Source organism: Prunus dulcis, chromosome 5 (assembly GCF_902201215.1).
Source record: "Prunus dulcis chromosome 5, ALMONDv2, whole genome shotgun sequence".
In the NCBI taxonomy this organism is placed as follows: domain Eukaryota; kingdom Viridiplantae; phylum Streptophyta; class Magnoliopsida; order Rosales; family Rosaceae; genus Prunus; species Prunus dulcis.
Genome location: NC_047654.1, coordinates 48999 through 64979, shown reverse-complemented (window position 1 = coordinate 64979; position 15981 = coordinate 48999). Strand labels below are relative to the sequence as shown.

At 38.6% G+C, this 15981-nt stretch overlaps 1 protein-coding gene and 1 long non-coding RNA gene across 2 annotated transcripts; one reads left to right on the top strand and one right to left on the bottom strand.

Annotated features, from left to right (window-relative positions):
- Positions 1 to 965: 965 nt before the first annotated feature.
- On the top strand, positions 966 to 2196 carry LOC117627487 (AP-1 complex subunit sigma-2-like). Its single transcript, XM_034359604.1, has 5 exons — positions 966 to 1054; positions 1196 to 1304; positions 1421 to 1456; positions 1538 to 1624; positions 1821 to 2196. The coding sequence occupies exons 1-5, from the start codon at positions 966 to 968 to the stop codon at positions 1890 to 1892; spliced, it is 393 nt and encodes a 130-aa protein (XP_034215495.1). The 3' UTR covers positions 1893 to 2196.
- A 7040-nt stretch (positions 2197 to 9236) lies between these two features.
- Positions 9237 to 14345, bottom strand: LOC117628136. The gene is made up of 3 exons (XR_004585905.1): positions 14197 to 14345; positions 13812 to 14031; positions 9237 to 9637 (listed from the first exon to the last, which is right to left on the bottom strand). It is a non-coding gene; the product is annotated as an uncharacterized LOC117628136 (long non-coding RNA).
- Between the last annotated feature and the right edge of the window lie 1636 nt (positions 14346 to 15981).

The following is a 15981-nucleotide window of genomic DNA, read 5'->3' as shown; positions in this document are numbered from 1 at the left end:
TGGGAGTTGGCCAGCCTGTGTAATACTAATATCCAATATATGGTTGCAGCATTCTTCTCTGTGCACTCCGTTGAATCGGCCGACTCTCTTTGAATCCAAATTTGTAGCACAACTGCCCCCCTCCGTCAGTTACGTTTACCCTGACCATGAGTGAGTCTAGTCTAACATAAAATCTCATGTATAATAAATAATAAATATATATATAATTAAACTTGCTAATTAAGATTATTTACACAAAACAAGAGCATCAAAAGAAAGAGTACGCTTGCTTCTTCATTAGCAATGGTAATTACGTCTGTTCATTTCTGTTTACTGGATCTCAAACATTTTCATTGCTACGCTACGCATGATTTCTTTAACCAATTAATCCCACTATAATATTATTAATTTGTCAAAAGCATTTGCTTTAATTAGTTCTTGAATGAATCCATATGGATAAGTAGTTTAACAGCTTCGATCCGCTTTTTGAATTGTTCCAGATTCATTTTGTCATTCTTGTTAGTCGACAAGGAAAAGTGAGGCTGACCAAATGGTTTTCACCCTATACCCAGAAGGAACGATCTAAGGTACCAGTCACTTCACTTCCAACGATGTCTCCTTATGAAATTAGATAGACTTTTTCTTAGTTTGCAAGTGGGCAATTCTTTTCTAGGCGTTTTCAGCTAACTAGAAATACTTCTGGATGGGAAATGACCTAGACTTGGATGGGAAATGATTGTCTAAACCACGGCGGTTGACTAGACGTCGGTTTTAGAACTTAAACCACGACGCGGCCGGAAAAACAAAATGTTAAAAGTACTTGTAGGTGGTAAAATTGGCTATAAGATTCTTAAACAGGTCATTGTGTCGTCAATCCTACATATCGTGTGACGGTGTTGGCATAGATTTTGTATTTATCTTGGTGTGGAAATGTTCCTGCTTTATATATAATGCATTGCTTTTGCAAATTTTGTGAGAAAAAGGTAATGCGGGAACTGAGTGGCATAATACTCAATCGGGGCCCCAAGTTGTGCAACTTTGTGGAGTGGAGGGGGTTTAAAGTTGTGTATAAAAGGTACAAGATTACTGTTTTTCCCTAGCTACTCACACATTTAATTAGTCCTTAATTAATTTGAAAATCAAAGCTGCACATTGTAATATTGTTCTTGAAGATTCATAATTGTTTTGTTTTTTTCCTACGGATTATCATGCTCAGATATGCCAGCCTCTATTTCTGCATGTGTGTTGACCAGAACGATAACGAACTGGAGACCCTTGAAATAATTCACCATTATGTTGAGATACTGGATCGCTATTTCGGCAGCGTGAGCTTTATTAACTTTGCTCTTGCAACAAATAAAAGATTTTTTTTACTATTAGTGATCTTGGGATGAATTCAATTGATTTAACTATGCCATGCTTAATTCTTCTTGTTAAATAGGTTTGTGAGCTAGACTTGATTTTTAACTTTCATAAGGTATTCCTTTTATCCTTCTTTATATCCCCTTTAATTGGCTTATGTATTTCCTAACTTTAATGGAGGTTGGTATATTTGCAGGCTTACTATATATTGGATGAGCTTCTGCTTGCTGGCGAGCTTCAAGAGTCAAGCAAGAGAACAGTCGGGCGGATGATAGCTACGCATGTATATACTATAACATTCCAATTTTCTCATATTACAGTGGATGTATGGACGTTGTTACCGTACAGACGCCATTGTAAACATAAAGGAAAGTATGGAGGAACAATAAAAAAATACATGGTGTCCGCACAATAATAACGTACAGACATTCGTAATATGTGTGTGTGTATTTTGATAACTCGGGTTTCATACATAACAGGATCGATTTGTGGAGGTTGCTAAAGAGGAGGCGAGTTCAATAGGCACTTTCATCGCACAAGTCCGCATGTAGGAGAGGAGATTGATTCATATTAAATGCACAAATATTGCTATGAGTTCTACATTACTTGATTAGAAATTCGGAACTGCATGCCCCAACCTTCCTTTGGCAATTGCCGTTTGACAGATCCGAATGTTGCTTTTATATTATAGCTCCAACGCTGGAGACATTGTATTTAACCCTACACCATGTCAGTTCAAATCTCTCCCCTACCCCTTTGGCCTCCTGTATACTTACTACACATGCTGCTTTATATTCTCTTATACACTTGATTACTGTCTAGTAACGAGAATAAAGGGGCACAACTTTGCATCCATATCTTCGCTAAAATATGAATATAGTTTGAATACTTTGGGTTGGATTTTATTCTTCTCCATAAGGAGGTATATATAGGAGTTTATATGAGTGTTTTACAAGGAATTAGATACAGTAAAGAATTAGGAAAATATCTCATAATTGTACAATGATTTATCACTTATATAAAAATAGGAAAGTAAATCCCTTAATTAATCAAGGAAACTTCCTTGATTAATTAGGAGACTCACGTCAACACTCCTCCTCAAGTTGGTGCATATATGTCACCAATGCCCAATTTGGTAAGTGAGTTATGAAATACTCTTCAACAAACAGCTTTGGTTAAGATATCTGCCAGTTGATCTTCTGATTTTACGAATAGTAGGCGGATGATATTTTTCTCAATTTTTTCTTTGATAAAATGTCTATCCACCTCAACATGTTTGGTTCGATCATGTTGAACTGGATTATAGGCAATATCGATAGCTAACTTCTTGTCACAATGCAACTCCATTGGCTTTTCTGGCTTGAAGCCCAATTCTATCAAGAGTCTTTTGATCCACAATAATTCACAAACTTCGTGAGCCATTCCTCGATACTCTGCTTCTGCACTAGACCAAGAAACCACATTTTGCTTTTTACTCCGCCAAGTGACTAGGTTACCTCCCACAAATGTAAAGTAACTTGAAGTAGAGCGTCTATCTGTAATGGAACCAGCCCAATCAGCATCTGTGTATCCAACAACTTCAAGATCTCCATTTTTTGAGAACATTAATCCTTTCTCAGAGGTTGACTTTAAGTATCTTAAGATCCAATCAACTGCATTCCTATGAGAAACATTGGGCGAATGCATAAACTGACTAACCACACTCACAGCATATGCAATATCTGGTCTTGTGTGTACCAGGTATATCAACCTTCCAACAAGGCGTTGGTACTGTTCCTTATTGGTTGGTTCTTGGTCCATGTCTTCACACAACTTGTGATTCATCTCAATGGGTGTGTCAGTAGGCTTACATCCAAGCATTCTTGTTTCAGTGAGTAGATCCATTACATACTTCCTTTGAGACAGAAATATACCAATTTTTGATCTTGCTACTTCGATTCCGAGAAAGTACTTCAGATCACCTAAATCCTTCATCTCAAATTCCTGAGACAAATACTTTTGCAACTTCAGTTGCTCTTCTGAGTCATTTCTAGTTACGATTATGTCATCTACATAACAATCAATGCAGTAAGTTTTCCTTCATCATGTTTCAAGAACAAGGTGTGATCTAAATTACTTTGTGAATATTCGAAATTCTTCATAGATTTAGTAAATCTGCCAAACCATGTCCTGGGAGATTGCTTTAACCTATATAATGACTTTCTAATCTTGCAAACTTGATTTTTCTTGTCAGGAGCTGAATTACATCCTGGGGTAAGTCCATATATACTTCTTCTTCCAAGTCTCCATGTAAGAATGCATTTTTGACATCAAACTGATGTAGTGGCCAATTGAGATTTGCTGTTAGAGACAATATGACTATAATAGTTTTAATCTTGGCTACTGGGGCAAAGGTCTCCTCGTAGTCTATCCCATATATTTGTGTGTACCCCTTTGCCACCAAACTAGCTTTATATCTTTGAACAGATCCATCTGCTTTGAGTTTCACAGTATAAATCCACCTACATCCTACTGTCTTCTTTCCATGAGGTAAGGGCACGAGTTTCCATGTGACATTCTTTTGGAAAGCTCGCATTTCTTTATTCATAGCTTCTTTCCATTTTGGGTCTTCTAGTACTTCAGTTACACTGTTGGGGACAGATATGTCAACCAACTGCTTCACATAGTGCACACGTGACTCTAATAATATGCTGAGAGATATATAATTATTGATGGGGTATTTCCCTTTGGCTTTAAGATATGCTTCATATTGTACTCGAGGTTTACCACGGTTTTTCCTTTCTAGAAGCTGATATGTAGGCTCTGTGCCTTCTAAAATCAAATCATCATGGGATATTTCATTAGTGTTATCAGTTTCAGGAAAAGATGTTACCTGAATGGCTTCCTCAGCAGGTGATTGGTTCGGTATCGGAGCTGAAGCGGGCAAAATCTCATAAAACGGTTTAATTTCCTCTCCTGATTTTGACAGCGTGGAGACAACTGATCAGTTTTCTCTGGCGACCGGTGGTTGTCTGCTGGCGGCCGGTTGTTTTGAAGTATGTTCTCTGTAGTTGAAGAACTAAGGGGGGCGACCGGTTGCTTTCCACTGGCGACCGGTCAGTTTGATGTAGAGTGACGTCTTGGGGAAAAAAATTGAGAATTGGAGCAGTGGTGGATTCTCGATTCTCCTCATGAGCTGTTGAAAAATATAAGTCATGTTCCCAAAACACAACATCTATGGAGGTAAAGACCTTTTGACTAGGAGGATGAAAACACCAGTATCCTTTCTTATGAGGTGCATAGCCAATGAAAACACATTTTTCAGCTCGAGGATCCAATTTGTTTCGTTGGTGATCATATAAGTAGACAAATACAACACAGCAAAAAATTTGGGGTTCTAGGTTCGGGGTGGGAGGTGTTTGGATATGGTGGTGAAGTGTTTGAAGTGGTGTTTGGAAATTTAGGATACTAGAAGGAATCCGATTGATAAGGTATGCTGCAGAGACGACTGCTTCGCCCCAAAAGGATCGTGGCATATTGGAATCAAAGAGAGAGACACGAACGACTTCCAATAAGTGTCAGTTCTTTCTTTTAGCCACCCCATTCTGTTGGGGAGTGTAAGGGCATGAGCGCTGATGTATGATGTCATGATCTTGTAAGAACTGGTTAAGATCATGGTTGAGAAATTCTCCGCCATTGTCAGAATGAAGAACCTGAATTCTGGCATGAAACTGAGTCTCCACCATTTGATAAAATTATTAAAACCTGGAACTGACTTCCCCTTCAGTTTTGAGAAGGGAAACTCAAGTTATGCGTGTACAATCATCTATAAACATGACAAACTATGCTTACCAATTTGAGCAGGTCTCCAAACATCAGAATGAACAAGAGAAAACGGAACCAAACTCTTATTTGAACTTAATGGGAACGGGATACGATGACTCTTAGCCAATTCACATGTATCACACTGGAAGCTGGAAACATCAGGACTAGAAAATAATGATGGAAACAACTTCTTAAGATAACCGAACGAGGCATGCCCAAGACGTTTATGCCATAACCAAATTTTGTCTCTCTCCTCCTCAGAACGAGTTCCACTGGTTCTGAAAACTTGACCAACCTTGACCTCATTATCTGGTGCCCAGTCCAAGTAGTAGAGTTTGCCTCGTCGAGTACCACAACCAATCGTCTTTCCTGTGAGGATGTCCTAAAAAACCCAATGATTCGGCCAAAATGTTACGGTACATCCCAAAGTAGTAGTAAGTTGTGCAACAGATAACAAGTTATGGTCCAAAGATGAAACAAGTAATACAGAATCTAGATGTAGGGAAGTAGAGAGAGATATAGAGCCCTCCCCAACCACAGAGGATGTGATACCATTGGCATTAGACACCGCCAACAGAGTGGATGATTTGCGACTAATAAGTTGGCTAGGATCAAAAGTCATGTGATTCGTAGCACCCGAGTCGATAATCCATGCTGATTTTTGAGATGACGTATGAAAAGTAGAACCTTTGGTGGTGGCGATAGAAGCATGAGTCCGAGTAGCCGGATCAGCAGAATTGATCACATGCTTCTTTGAGTCTGCAATAAGGGGGAGAATCGTAGGGGTTCTTGACATTGCAGCGGATGTAAGATGTGATATGAGAATGTGAGAAATTGTGATTTGTGGAATTTGATTTGAGGAATTTGATGTATTAATTTAATGTAGGAATTTGATTTGAGAGGTATGTGTATAAGATTTGAAGGTATGATTTGAGGACTTTAGATTTGAGGGATTTGGATTTGGGAAAAAAATATGATGAATTTGATTTAGGGTTTTAGATTTGAATATAAGAAATTTGATATAAGAGTTTAGAGACAACCTAGGATCGATTGCTCTGATACCATGCTAAAATATGAATATGGTTTGAATACTTTGGGTTGAGTTTTATTATTCTCCATAAAGAGGTATATATAGGAGTTTACATGAGGGTTTTACAAGGAATTAGATACAATAAAGAATTAGGAAAGTATCTCCTAATTCTCCTTGATTAATTAGGAGACTCACATCAACAATCTTTAATTAAACATTTTTTTTTTTTGCACTTCTGCACATATGTTCATAGAATAATTTTTTATAGTTTTTTTAAATAAATAAGTCCATTTTAGCATGACATATTATACAAAAACTCATATAGAATCAACTAGAAAATGACAAGTGGTTACTTTTGGATTTTTCTCTCCAAATAGGCTCCCTAAGGATTTTTATATAATATATCATGTTAGAATGTGCCTATTCATGCAAAGCCCAAAATTTTAAGTTAGAATGATGTAAACATCATCATTCCCAGGGTTTCCTTCATTCACAGTGAGGATGTTCTCATTTTTCTTACATCTAAATGTCCTTTTCAATAACTGTCTATCTTTTAGATATTATCATTTATTCAAAAAATCACTTCACTCAAAAATTATTTGACCAATCAATTATGTGGCATACACCACGTCACTAATACTAAATTAATAAAATGGTGATGGTTAGGTATTTCGTTTAGTAGAGAAATTATAAAAAGCAATAATGTTTATTTTAACAAAAAGTCACCACTGCCTATACTACCGTTGTTGCGCCCCCTGCCACACCACCATGGTACCCATCTCTCGAACATCTTGGCTTTCCACATTAATTAGAAGCCTAAGGCCATGAGAGCGGATCTTCAAGAGTTGTAATCTAAAAATAAGATAAACTCCTCCCACTTGAGAACTCTTAGCAAATTTATTTTTGCTTGTAACATTTAATCTCAAAATTCAATACTATATCATCCATAAATCAACCAAATAACCTTCAGTTTCAAATTTTCTTATCGGATGGAGCACCCAAATATTCAAAAAGTAAGGATCTTGATAGGCATATTGATGTAGAACAGCTAGCAGAGGCGATCAAGGAAGAAGTGCAGTGACATGTTGGCAAGGGCAAATCAAGTACGTTGATGCTTAGTTTTTGTACCACCAATCAGAGTGCATGTAAACCCTATAGTCAACCCTTCCTCGAGGGCGTTCTTCTAGGCTTTAAACAGCACACTTTCGTAGATCTTCTTTTCCTTGCACTTGGCCCAGCGAGGTGCTGCGGTCGGTGACTTTAATCCTTTGAAAAGGAAGACAAGCAGGGATCATTGAAGAGGTGGTAATGGGGCCACCAACCACCCTCCAATACCTAAGTCAGATTCTAAAGTACTGTACTCAAGTCTGAAGGGATTTCAACTTACCTATTTAGGTGAAAAGTACTCCTTTCTATATTGGGAGTGAAGGACCTATTTTCCATCCTTTTTCAATATGGGAGTATTAAGCTTCTGATGATGTGGCATCTTCGGATTGGATGGCCGATGAGATCCTGGCGAGTGTTTATGTCCTCTTGGGATCATTGCGTGCTTTGGAAAGACACGCAGCGGGCCTCACTTCTGACATTTAAGGTTGTTATCTCTATTTTCAAATTAAAAAAACTTTGAGGTTTTCTCAATTCTGGTGGATACCAATTGACCCAAATGGTACATACTCTTATTGGGAGCACATGCAGTTGCATGTGTCAATTATATTAATGAGTTCTTTTTAATGTATGCTACTTAAATCTTATTAACCACACCTTTTGACATTACTTTCGCAAGTGGAAAGTTTTGATAAGTGACTTTCATTTAAGGGGTGTACTCTATTGAGATTTTAAAAGACTATTTAGGGATAAAAAAAGTCTTTCAGATTTAAGCAGAATATAATTACTTATAGGATTTTTTATAATGAATTTCTATAATCAAGATTTTTTACTTTTGGATTTTAAAGATTTCTATTACAAGATTGATAACATTTGAAAGGACCGCATAAATTTCTTCTGGGGTCGACATAAGATTTTTTTTAAAATAAAAAATATACCATTAAAGGGTCGTTTGGTACACCGGATTATTATGGATTGGATTAAATTCTGGGGCTGTCTTGGATTAGCTTGAATTGACTTAAACTGGATTAAGTACTGACCTACGTTTGGTGCTGCGTCGGACTAAGAAGCTGGATTGTAAAAATAGTGAAGACCTATGTTTGGTGCTGTATCGGATTAAAACAATTATTTAAATATTTAAAATTCATTATGGATTTTCACCTAAAACTAAGTAAATGCTACAAAGAAACCAATGAAACATGCATAATTTATTAAATAAAAAAATTATAATATTTTTAAAAGCTAAAACTATATTTATCTCATGCCTTTCTTCTTTTTTCTTCCTTTTTTCCCTTTTTCTTTTTCTTTTTCCTTCTCAGGGCCCCTTTCTCTTTTCTTTTTTTCTCTCTTCCTCACGATCTTACTCTCTGGTTCTCTTTTTTTTTTTCTCCAGTATTGATACAATGATATTCTTCTCATTCTCTCTCCTTTTCTATCTCCCCCTCCCAACCTTTCTCTGCCTCCTCATCATTTTCTCTCTCTTATTCCCCTTTGAAGTCACAGATTTTCATCTCGTTTGAAGTCACAAATCCCCATCTGATTTCATTAGCCATGGTCGATGGTTGATGATTTTTCATAGGGTTCAATTGGGTTTGACAGTGGTGGTTGAATTTGGTTTTGGTTCCATTGGATTTGAATTGGTGGTGGTTGATTCGAGTGGCTGGGTTTGAATTGGTGGTGGATGGTTTGAGTGACTGGGTTTGACGACTGTCTGTGGTGATTCTTGTGGTTCGGCTGGGGATATGGTGGTGAAAATTCTAGGTGAAGAAGAAGAATAAGTTGGTTATCGTCGGACTCGCTTGCTCTGTTTAGCAAGCTCGCTATTTTGTGAGCCATGTTTCAAGCTCATTATATTGAATGAGCGAGTGAGGATTAGTAGTTTTTTTGTTATTAGAATTACCAAATTGACAATATACATTTCTTTTCCTCCAAACCAAATTCACATGTACATTTCATATGTGCAAAAGTTAGAAATTTTCATATATGCCAAAGTCATCTACATGACTCAGAAATTAGAGGTTTAGTTCGCTACACACAATTCTACCATTAATACATACAAATAAACATCCACAATTTCAAAATGAAACTAATAAACCCCACAACCATGAACCATATGGCTTTAATGCTAGCAAAATGTTATACAATTTGTGGTGTTTCCAAAATGAAGCCAATCTTATCAATGCATCATTTGTGGTGTTTCCAAAAAGATAGATGCATCAAACTTAGCTAGGCCATTTCCTCAAGCATTGTCACTAAGCAACTGCTCAACAAACACTTTCTTGATATCATCATCCAAAGACATGAATATAGAGATGTTTTGTGGCTTCTCCAAAATGAGCTTTAGTGCTGCAATTTGATCTAAAGGAGAAAAAGTGTTAGAAAAAGTTAAATATGATACTTAAAGAATCAACAAAATGCAAAACGAATATGCTTGTGCATTGAAACAGCCGAGTGTTAAAATGTTGATTATTGGCTAATTTTTTATATTCAAGTTGTAAAATCAACCCCATGTGCTAGGCTGCTGATCGCTTTGATACCTGACAATTCATTCAATATGGAACCATGATATTTCTAGAAATAAGTACAACAGTTCCTAAGAAACTCATGACATAGAGTACTTTTAATTTCTCAGAATTTACCAACACAATCTAAACCATGAAATAGATGCAAATTCCGTGACACTGCTGGAATGCAGAGCACAAGCTAATAGCTATTGTTGATGCTCAAAATGGCTCGGCCACTATTTGAGTCCAACTTAGTGATTAGAGGTACTAGGTCTTCAGCGGGGAAGAGGGCTGAAGCCCTTGGGTGAAATGGATTGGTAAGACCTGCAGAAGGTAAAAAGAGGAGAAGCAACCGATTACTCTCCACACCCAACAATTTTTGGCCCAACTATTTTTGGCCTAGCTATTTTCGGCCGTGCTCTTGCCAAATGGCCTCTCACCTTTGAACAACTCAACGATCAAAATAAAAATTGCTCAAGGCACCCTTGCCGAACGGCAAGGGTTATACAAGCATGAAATAGGACGGAAAAGGGGCCATACCAAAGCACACGACCTAGCCAAGCCACCCGGATTTGCGAAGCACAAACGGTACTGCTAACATAGCCAATCACCCTTGCCGAACGGCAAGGGTCCTCCAAAACAGAAATGGTACTGCCGCAATACCTTGCCGAAGACAAATTCAGATTCGAAGCCAATCCAGCTGCTGAAGCACCCACCCAAGGCCTTGCCCAAGCTTAGATCAACAACAAACAAGCTGTGGCCAAGACCTGCCGAACGGCAAGGTCTAGCCACTCAGATTTTTGGCACACATTCAACTCTTGCTCCAGCTACCAAGACTTCCTAGCTGCCAAAGCCGACTGCCCAGCACCCTTCGACACAACTGCCGAAGCTGCTGCCCACCGTGCTCACCGCAACTGCTGCCCACAAACTGCCGCAAATTTATTCCAATCACCCTTGCCGAACGGCAAGGGTCTTCCAAGTCCAAATCGGAGCCGCTGCTTTGCCTTGCCGATGACAGAACCCAACTCGGCGCTGATGCCTTGGCTTGCCGAAGACAACCAGCCACAATCGAGGTTCGCAGCAAGATAGCCCGCACGAACTACACCCCCAGCTGCTGCCGTTCAGCACTCTCCACCTTACCGATCGGTAAGGTCCAGCTGCAATTCCAACTCCTAGATTTTCCCACTCCAAGACAAGACCTAGACCCTCGCTCGACACTCCTTGCCGAAGGAACTCCAGCCGTTTCCGGACAAAAATTATAATCTTGCCGAAGGATTCAAGCCCTAGCTATCACAAGGTGCTGAAGGGACAAAAATTTATTACCAATTTTTTGTTTCTCCCCAATGTGCCGAACGGCACTTTGTTCCTATCAAAATTTTTTATAGTCCCTTCCCCCTAAACCCTAGCCTTTCTTGCCGAAGCAAGCTTGGGTCCAAACCTAGCCTCTTGCCGAAGGCCCAACTCAAAGCCCTCAAGCTCTCTCAATATGGCCCGGCCATTCAAAAAAAAAAAAAAAAGTATAGCTGGACCCTTGCCGAACGGCAAGGGCCATGGAAACATTCTTGTGGAGTCTTCAATTCCCAAATGGCCCGGCCATTCAAAAAAAAAAAAAAAAAAAGGGCTAGACCCTTGCCGAACGGCAAGGGCCATGAAAAATTTTGGAGAATCGAAAATTTTCACAATGGCCTAGCTCCCTTGAAGGCCTAACTTCCGAGCTCAAAACAAAATAGCTAGACCCTTCCCGAATGGCAAGGGCCATGGACATATCATGGAAGAATTCGTTCCTCTCCAACATTTCAACGGACCCGGCTCCTTTGAAAGCCTGGCTCCCCTACAGACCCCAGCTCCCATCTTGTCTGCAACATGCCCAGATACCTAGGTACCCAGCTACCATGTGTTGACGCAACTCCTAGCTTGCCAACTTGGGGGACTAGGGAGTGCCCTACGGCTCCCAATGAAGCTGGAATGCTCGGTTACAATTACAAAAACTCACAAGTTCCCAACCCAGAAGTTACTTCTCGACCGCGAACTTGGGGGACTCCTGTTTACACCATAATGAACCGAGCAGTCCCAGCCACAAAGCGACTAGCACCAAGGCAACCATGCCTTCTCCCATGCCGAAGGAAGACACACTTCCGAGGTCGAACAGACCCAGCCACAAAGCGACTAGCACCAAGGCAACCATGCCTTCTCCCATGCCGAAGGAAGACACACTTCCGAGGTGCCAGACACCTGCCGAAGCTCTCAAATGCCAAACCTAATTTTCAGGACACGTGTCGCCACCACCACGGCTTGCACAAAGTCCCACATTGGAACTTTGTGCAAAGCTCCCACTTTCACTTCCCTATAAATAGGGAACAGTACCCAGGTAAAACAGAGAGCCATTCCCCTACTTTTACTGTCACTCTGCCAGATTTACTACTCGTAACTGACTTAGGCATCGGAGAGCCTTCGGCCGGCACCACACCGGTGTCTGAAGCTTAACGGTTGCTTCTCCTCTTTTTACCTTCTGCAGGTCTTACCAATCCATTTCACCCAAGGGCTTCAGCCCTCTTCCCTGCTGAAGACCTAGTACCTCTAATCACTAAGTTGGACTCAAATAGTGGCCGAGCCATTTTGAGCATCAACAGCTATGATGAATAGGAAAATGGAAAGAACTCAGTCAATTTGTTCCTTGCCGAACTATTGATTAGTAGGGATGATTTAGAAAATGAATACATTCAAACGAGGTTGTGTTTGATAGATGCAAGACTGCATTACAAATATTGACAAAAAAACAAAATAAAACAAAAGTCATATCTTGAAATTCTGGTTGTACAACCAAGTTCAGATATCTTTGTTAGTGTGATACTGTTCAAGTCCTAGCTAAGATCCCCAAGATCACCACCTCTGATTTGTTTCGTAAGAACAAATTGGAAATAAAATACCTGACTATATCAGAATGTGCAAAAGCAAGCAAAACCTGTATAAAAAGAAAAAAAAGAAAAAAAAAGAAAAAGAAAAAAAGATAGATATCATGCAATGAATGAGGTGTTGATAAAGACACAAAAGTTTTTACAGAGTTGAAACCTATATCGGGAGGTTATCAGCAACGACTACTTTTACTGGTTCACTATTAGTTTCGGGAATGGTTCTGAATTATCAATGTCCTTAAATTTCCATCCTAAAAAAGGACCAAAAACGAAGTCAAAAATAATCTTGTATTAAAGACACAAGAATAAGCATTCAAAAAATTTATTCAGATCCAACCATGAATATGTTGGAAAGCTGTAGTGTCTCAGAGTCTGTACTGTTTTGAATGTTTTTTTTTTTTTTTTTGGCAATGTTTTAAACTTCATAAAGATTTCTAGTCAGGTCTTATGGGCAGGAAGACACCTTGTTTCCTGTTTCTGTACTCTTTTCTTTTTCCTTCAATGAAAGTTTGTTTCTGGTAAAATTTATATGTTAAAAAAATCAACCGTGAATCAAATTATTTTCTGCAATTTGATGACGAAGCATCTTCACAAGAATGACACAGAATGCACCATGTATTCCTTCAACCAAGGTGCAATGTGGGCAGCCTCCACATGTGATTTAAGGTAATTTTGGCCATCATTGGGTAGTATGACAATGAGAGGTAACTGATCATCCTAAAGTCCGAAGGACTGATCTTGCACAGAAACGTAATTAATCATGTCAAGCCTCTCGACTTTCTAGAATATTAGTTGTTATGTTTGATTTCCTGATTCGAATTAAACTAGGATGTCGCCTATAGCCTCTCTAGAGCACACCAACATGGTGACATAGATGTCAAATCATCAAAGCCTTAAAGCCTTGTTCAAAGAGTTGAGTGATTAATTAATCCCTAATCCCTAGACCTACTTCTCTGCTTCAATGCAATGCCCAGAAGAAGATGGCTCAATTCAAAGACCCACATGAAATACACGAAATTAAAGCAAATTGCAATTAAACTAAAATGAATGGCTTCTGATTTTGAAATTTAAACAAGACATAAACCACACAGAACCACAATGAAACAAATCGATTACCTGCTCTGCTGAGTTTGCTTCTTCCTTCCTCCCAACAGAAATGAAACCAACACCCACACATTCCAATGCCCATTGCCCATTGCCCATTGCCCATTGCCAATGCCCCACAACTTGTATGTGTTATGCGATAATGAGCCCACCATCACCCACACTATCAGAGACACCGATTAGAGAACCGGTGACACTGAGGGGCCAATTAACATCATGTATATATATGTCCCTACAGATTCTACGAAAATTAGAGAAGAGAAGAAGAAAATAACAGAGAAAAGGAAGGAGAGATTCTCATAGCACAGTCAAAATTATTGAGGAGATTTGCAAAAATCAAAGAGATGGAAGAAGGAATAAGAGAGGTATCCAAAGGGAATGACCAGAAAAAACTTACCTGCGTCAAGATTCGAAGAAGATGAGTCGATGTTGAACGCAGGAGAGGTGGAGTTACAAAGACGGAGTCGCAGAGAAGAAGTGAACTGGAGAGAGGCGTGTTCAATATAGCGAAGGCTTATTTTGCGAACTCATTTTGAGCTTCTCTGTATAAGGAGAACGAGTGAGGCATTTTTTTTACTGTTGGGCTCTACTATCCCATTTACGTTAGTCCTCTTGCTAACCAAACATGGGCTTCATGTCTAATATAGCACAGTCCCATTTAGTGAGCCATACCAAACATGCCCTTCAAGTGCTACTTAATCCAATCCAATATAGTGAGGGGTACCAAACATGCCTTCAAAGTGATGTTGGTACATTAATCAATTTCTAAGTGTTTGGTAAATTTTTGTGTAAAAGTATTGTAAGCTGTGTATATAATGACTAAAAAGGACATTATGTTGAAATCGTTTTTCTATTCAAGTGTTTGATTAAAAGAATAAGATTTTCACTTTCACTTATATATTTTTTGTGTTAAATATGTTTTTATCACAACCTAAAAATTATTGCATAAAAAAAAATCCTAAAAATTAGTTTAATTATATAATAGATAAAGTATCATGTTGAATTAAATATTTGTTTCCAAATGCTCTAAACTATTGTTTGAAAATAAACCCAACATATTCCATTAATAAGATCACCAATTTGAGCATTAAGACTCTGGTGTTGACATGAGTCTCCTAATTAATCAAGGAGATTTATTTTCTTGATTAATTAAGGGATTTACTTTCCTATTTTATGTAGTTGACAAATCATTGTATAATTAGGAGATACTATCTTTCGAGCATCACCAGTTGGGGGGTTGGGTTGTTTTCGCTCCAGTGGAGAAAGATGTAAATCCAAATATGTATATTCAATTGATTTGTATTAATTCATTTTTATGTTATTTTTTTAATGTTTTAATTGTTTAAAATTAATTTTCTATGTGTTAAGTTTGGTTTATTTTTCCAAACAAATGGACCTAAAAAATTAAAATTTGGTGAACATATGATTTTATGACAAAATAGGTGGGTATAAACTGGTGGCCTTTCATTTTGAATGAAAAAGCATCTCCATCATTGAATTTGGAGTCGTTGGCCTTTCCTTGCAAAAATCCTAATTTTTTGACTTTTTTATATAAAAAATCTTTGAACTTTTGGATGAAGCCAGGGTATCCCCCGCACGTTGGCGAGGACTAATCCCTCGAGCTGGGTCGAACCCCATTTTGGGGTCAAGCTCTCCTAATGATGGCTGCTCCATTCACAAGGCTCGAACTTGAGACCTTGTTTAAAGGGAACAAGCTCCTTACCACTTGAACCACCAAACATTGGTAAAATCTCTGAACTTTGAGTGTGTTGGCATGACTCTTGCAACTCAAAAGAACAAAAGTGGCGAGTTGCGTTTTACTTGCGCGTGAGTAGCGAGTAAGTTAGGAAATATTGTAGCATTTCTCTTTCCTCTCTCTTACTTTCTTTGACGTGGGGCTCGCTTCTTGGATGGAAAAACAGATGTAAACTTCCATATATTTTTCCATCTCACGGTGGCATGCTATATTTGCAGCAGGATACACCCTTCCGTTGCAGTTGATTCCGGTCAAATGAGGTGTAAATGTGCTATACACCCCCTCACTGGTGATGCTCTAATTGGTTACTGTATTAATTTCCTTGTAAAGTATTCATGTAAACTCTTATATATACCTCCTTATGGAGAAGAATACAACCTAACCTAAAGTATTCAAACTATATTCATATTTTAGCATGGTATCAAA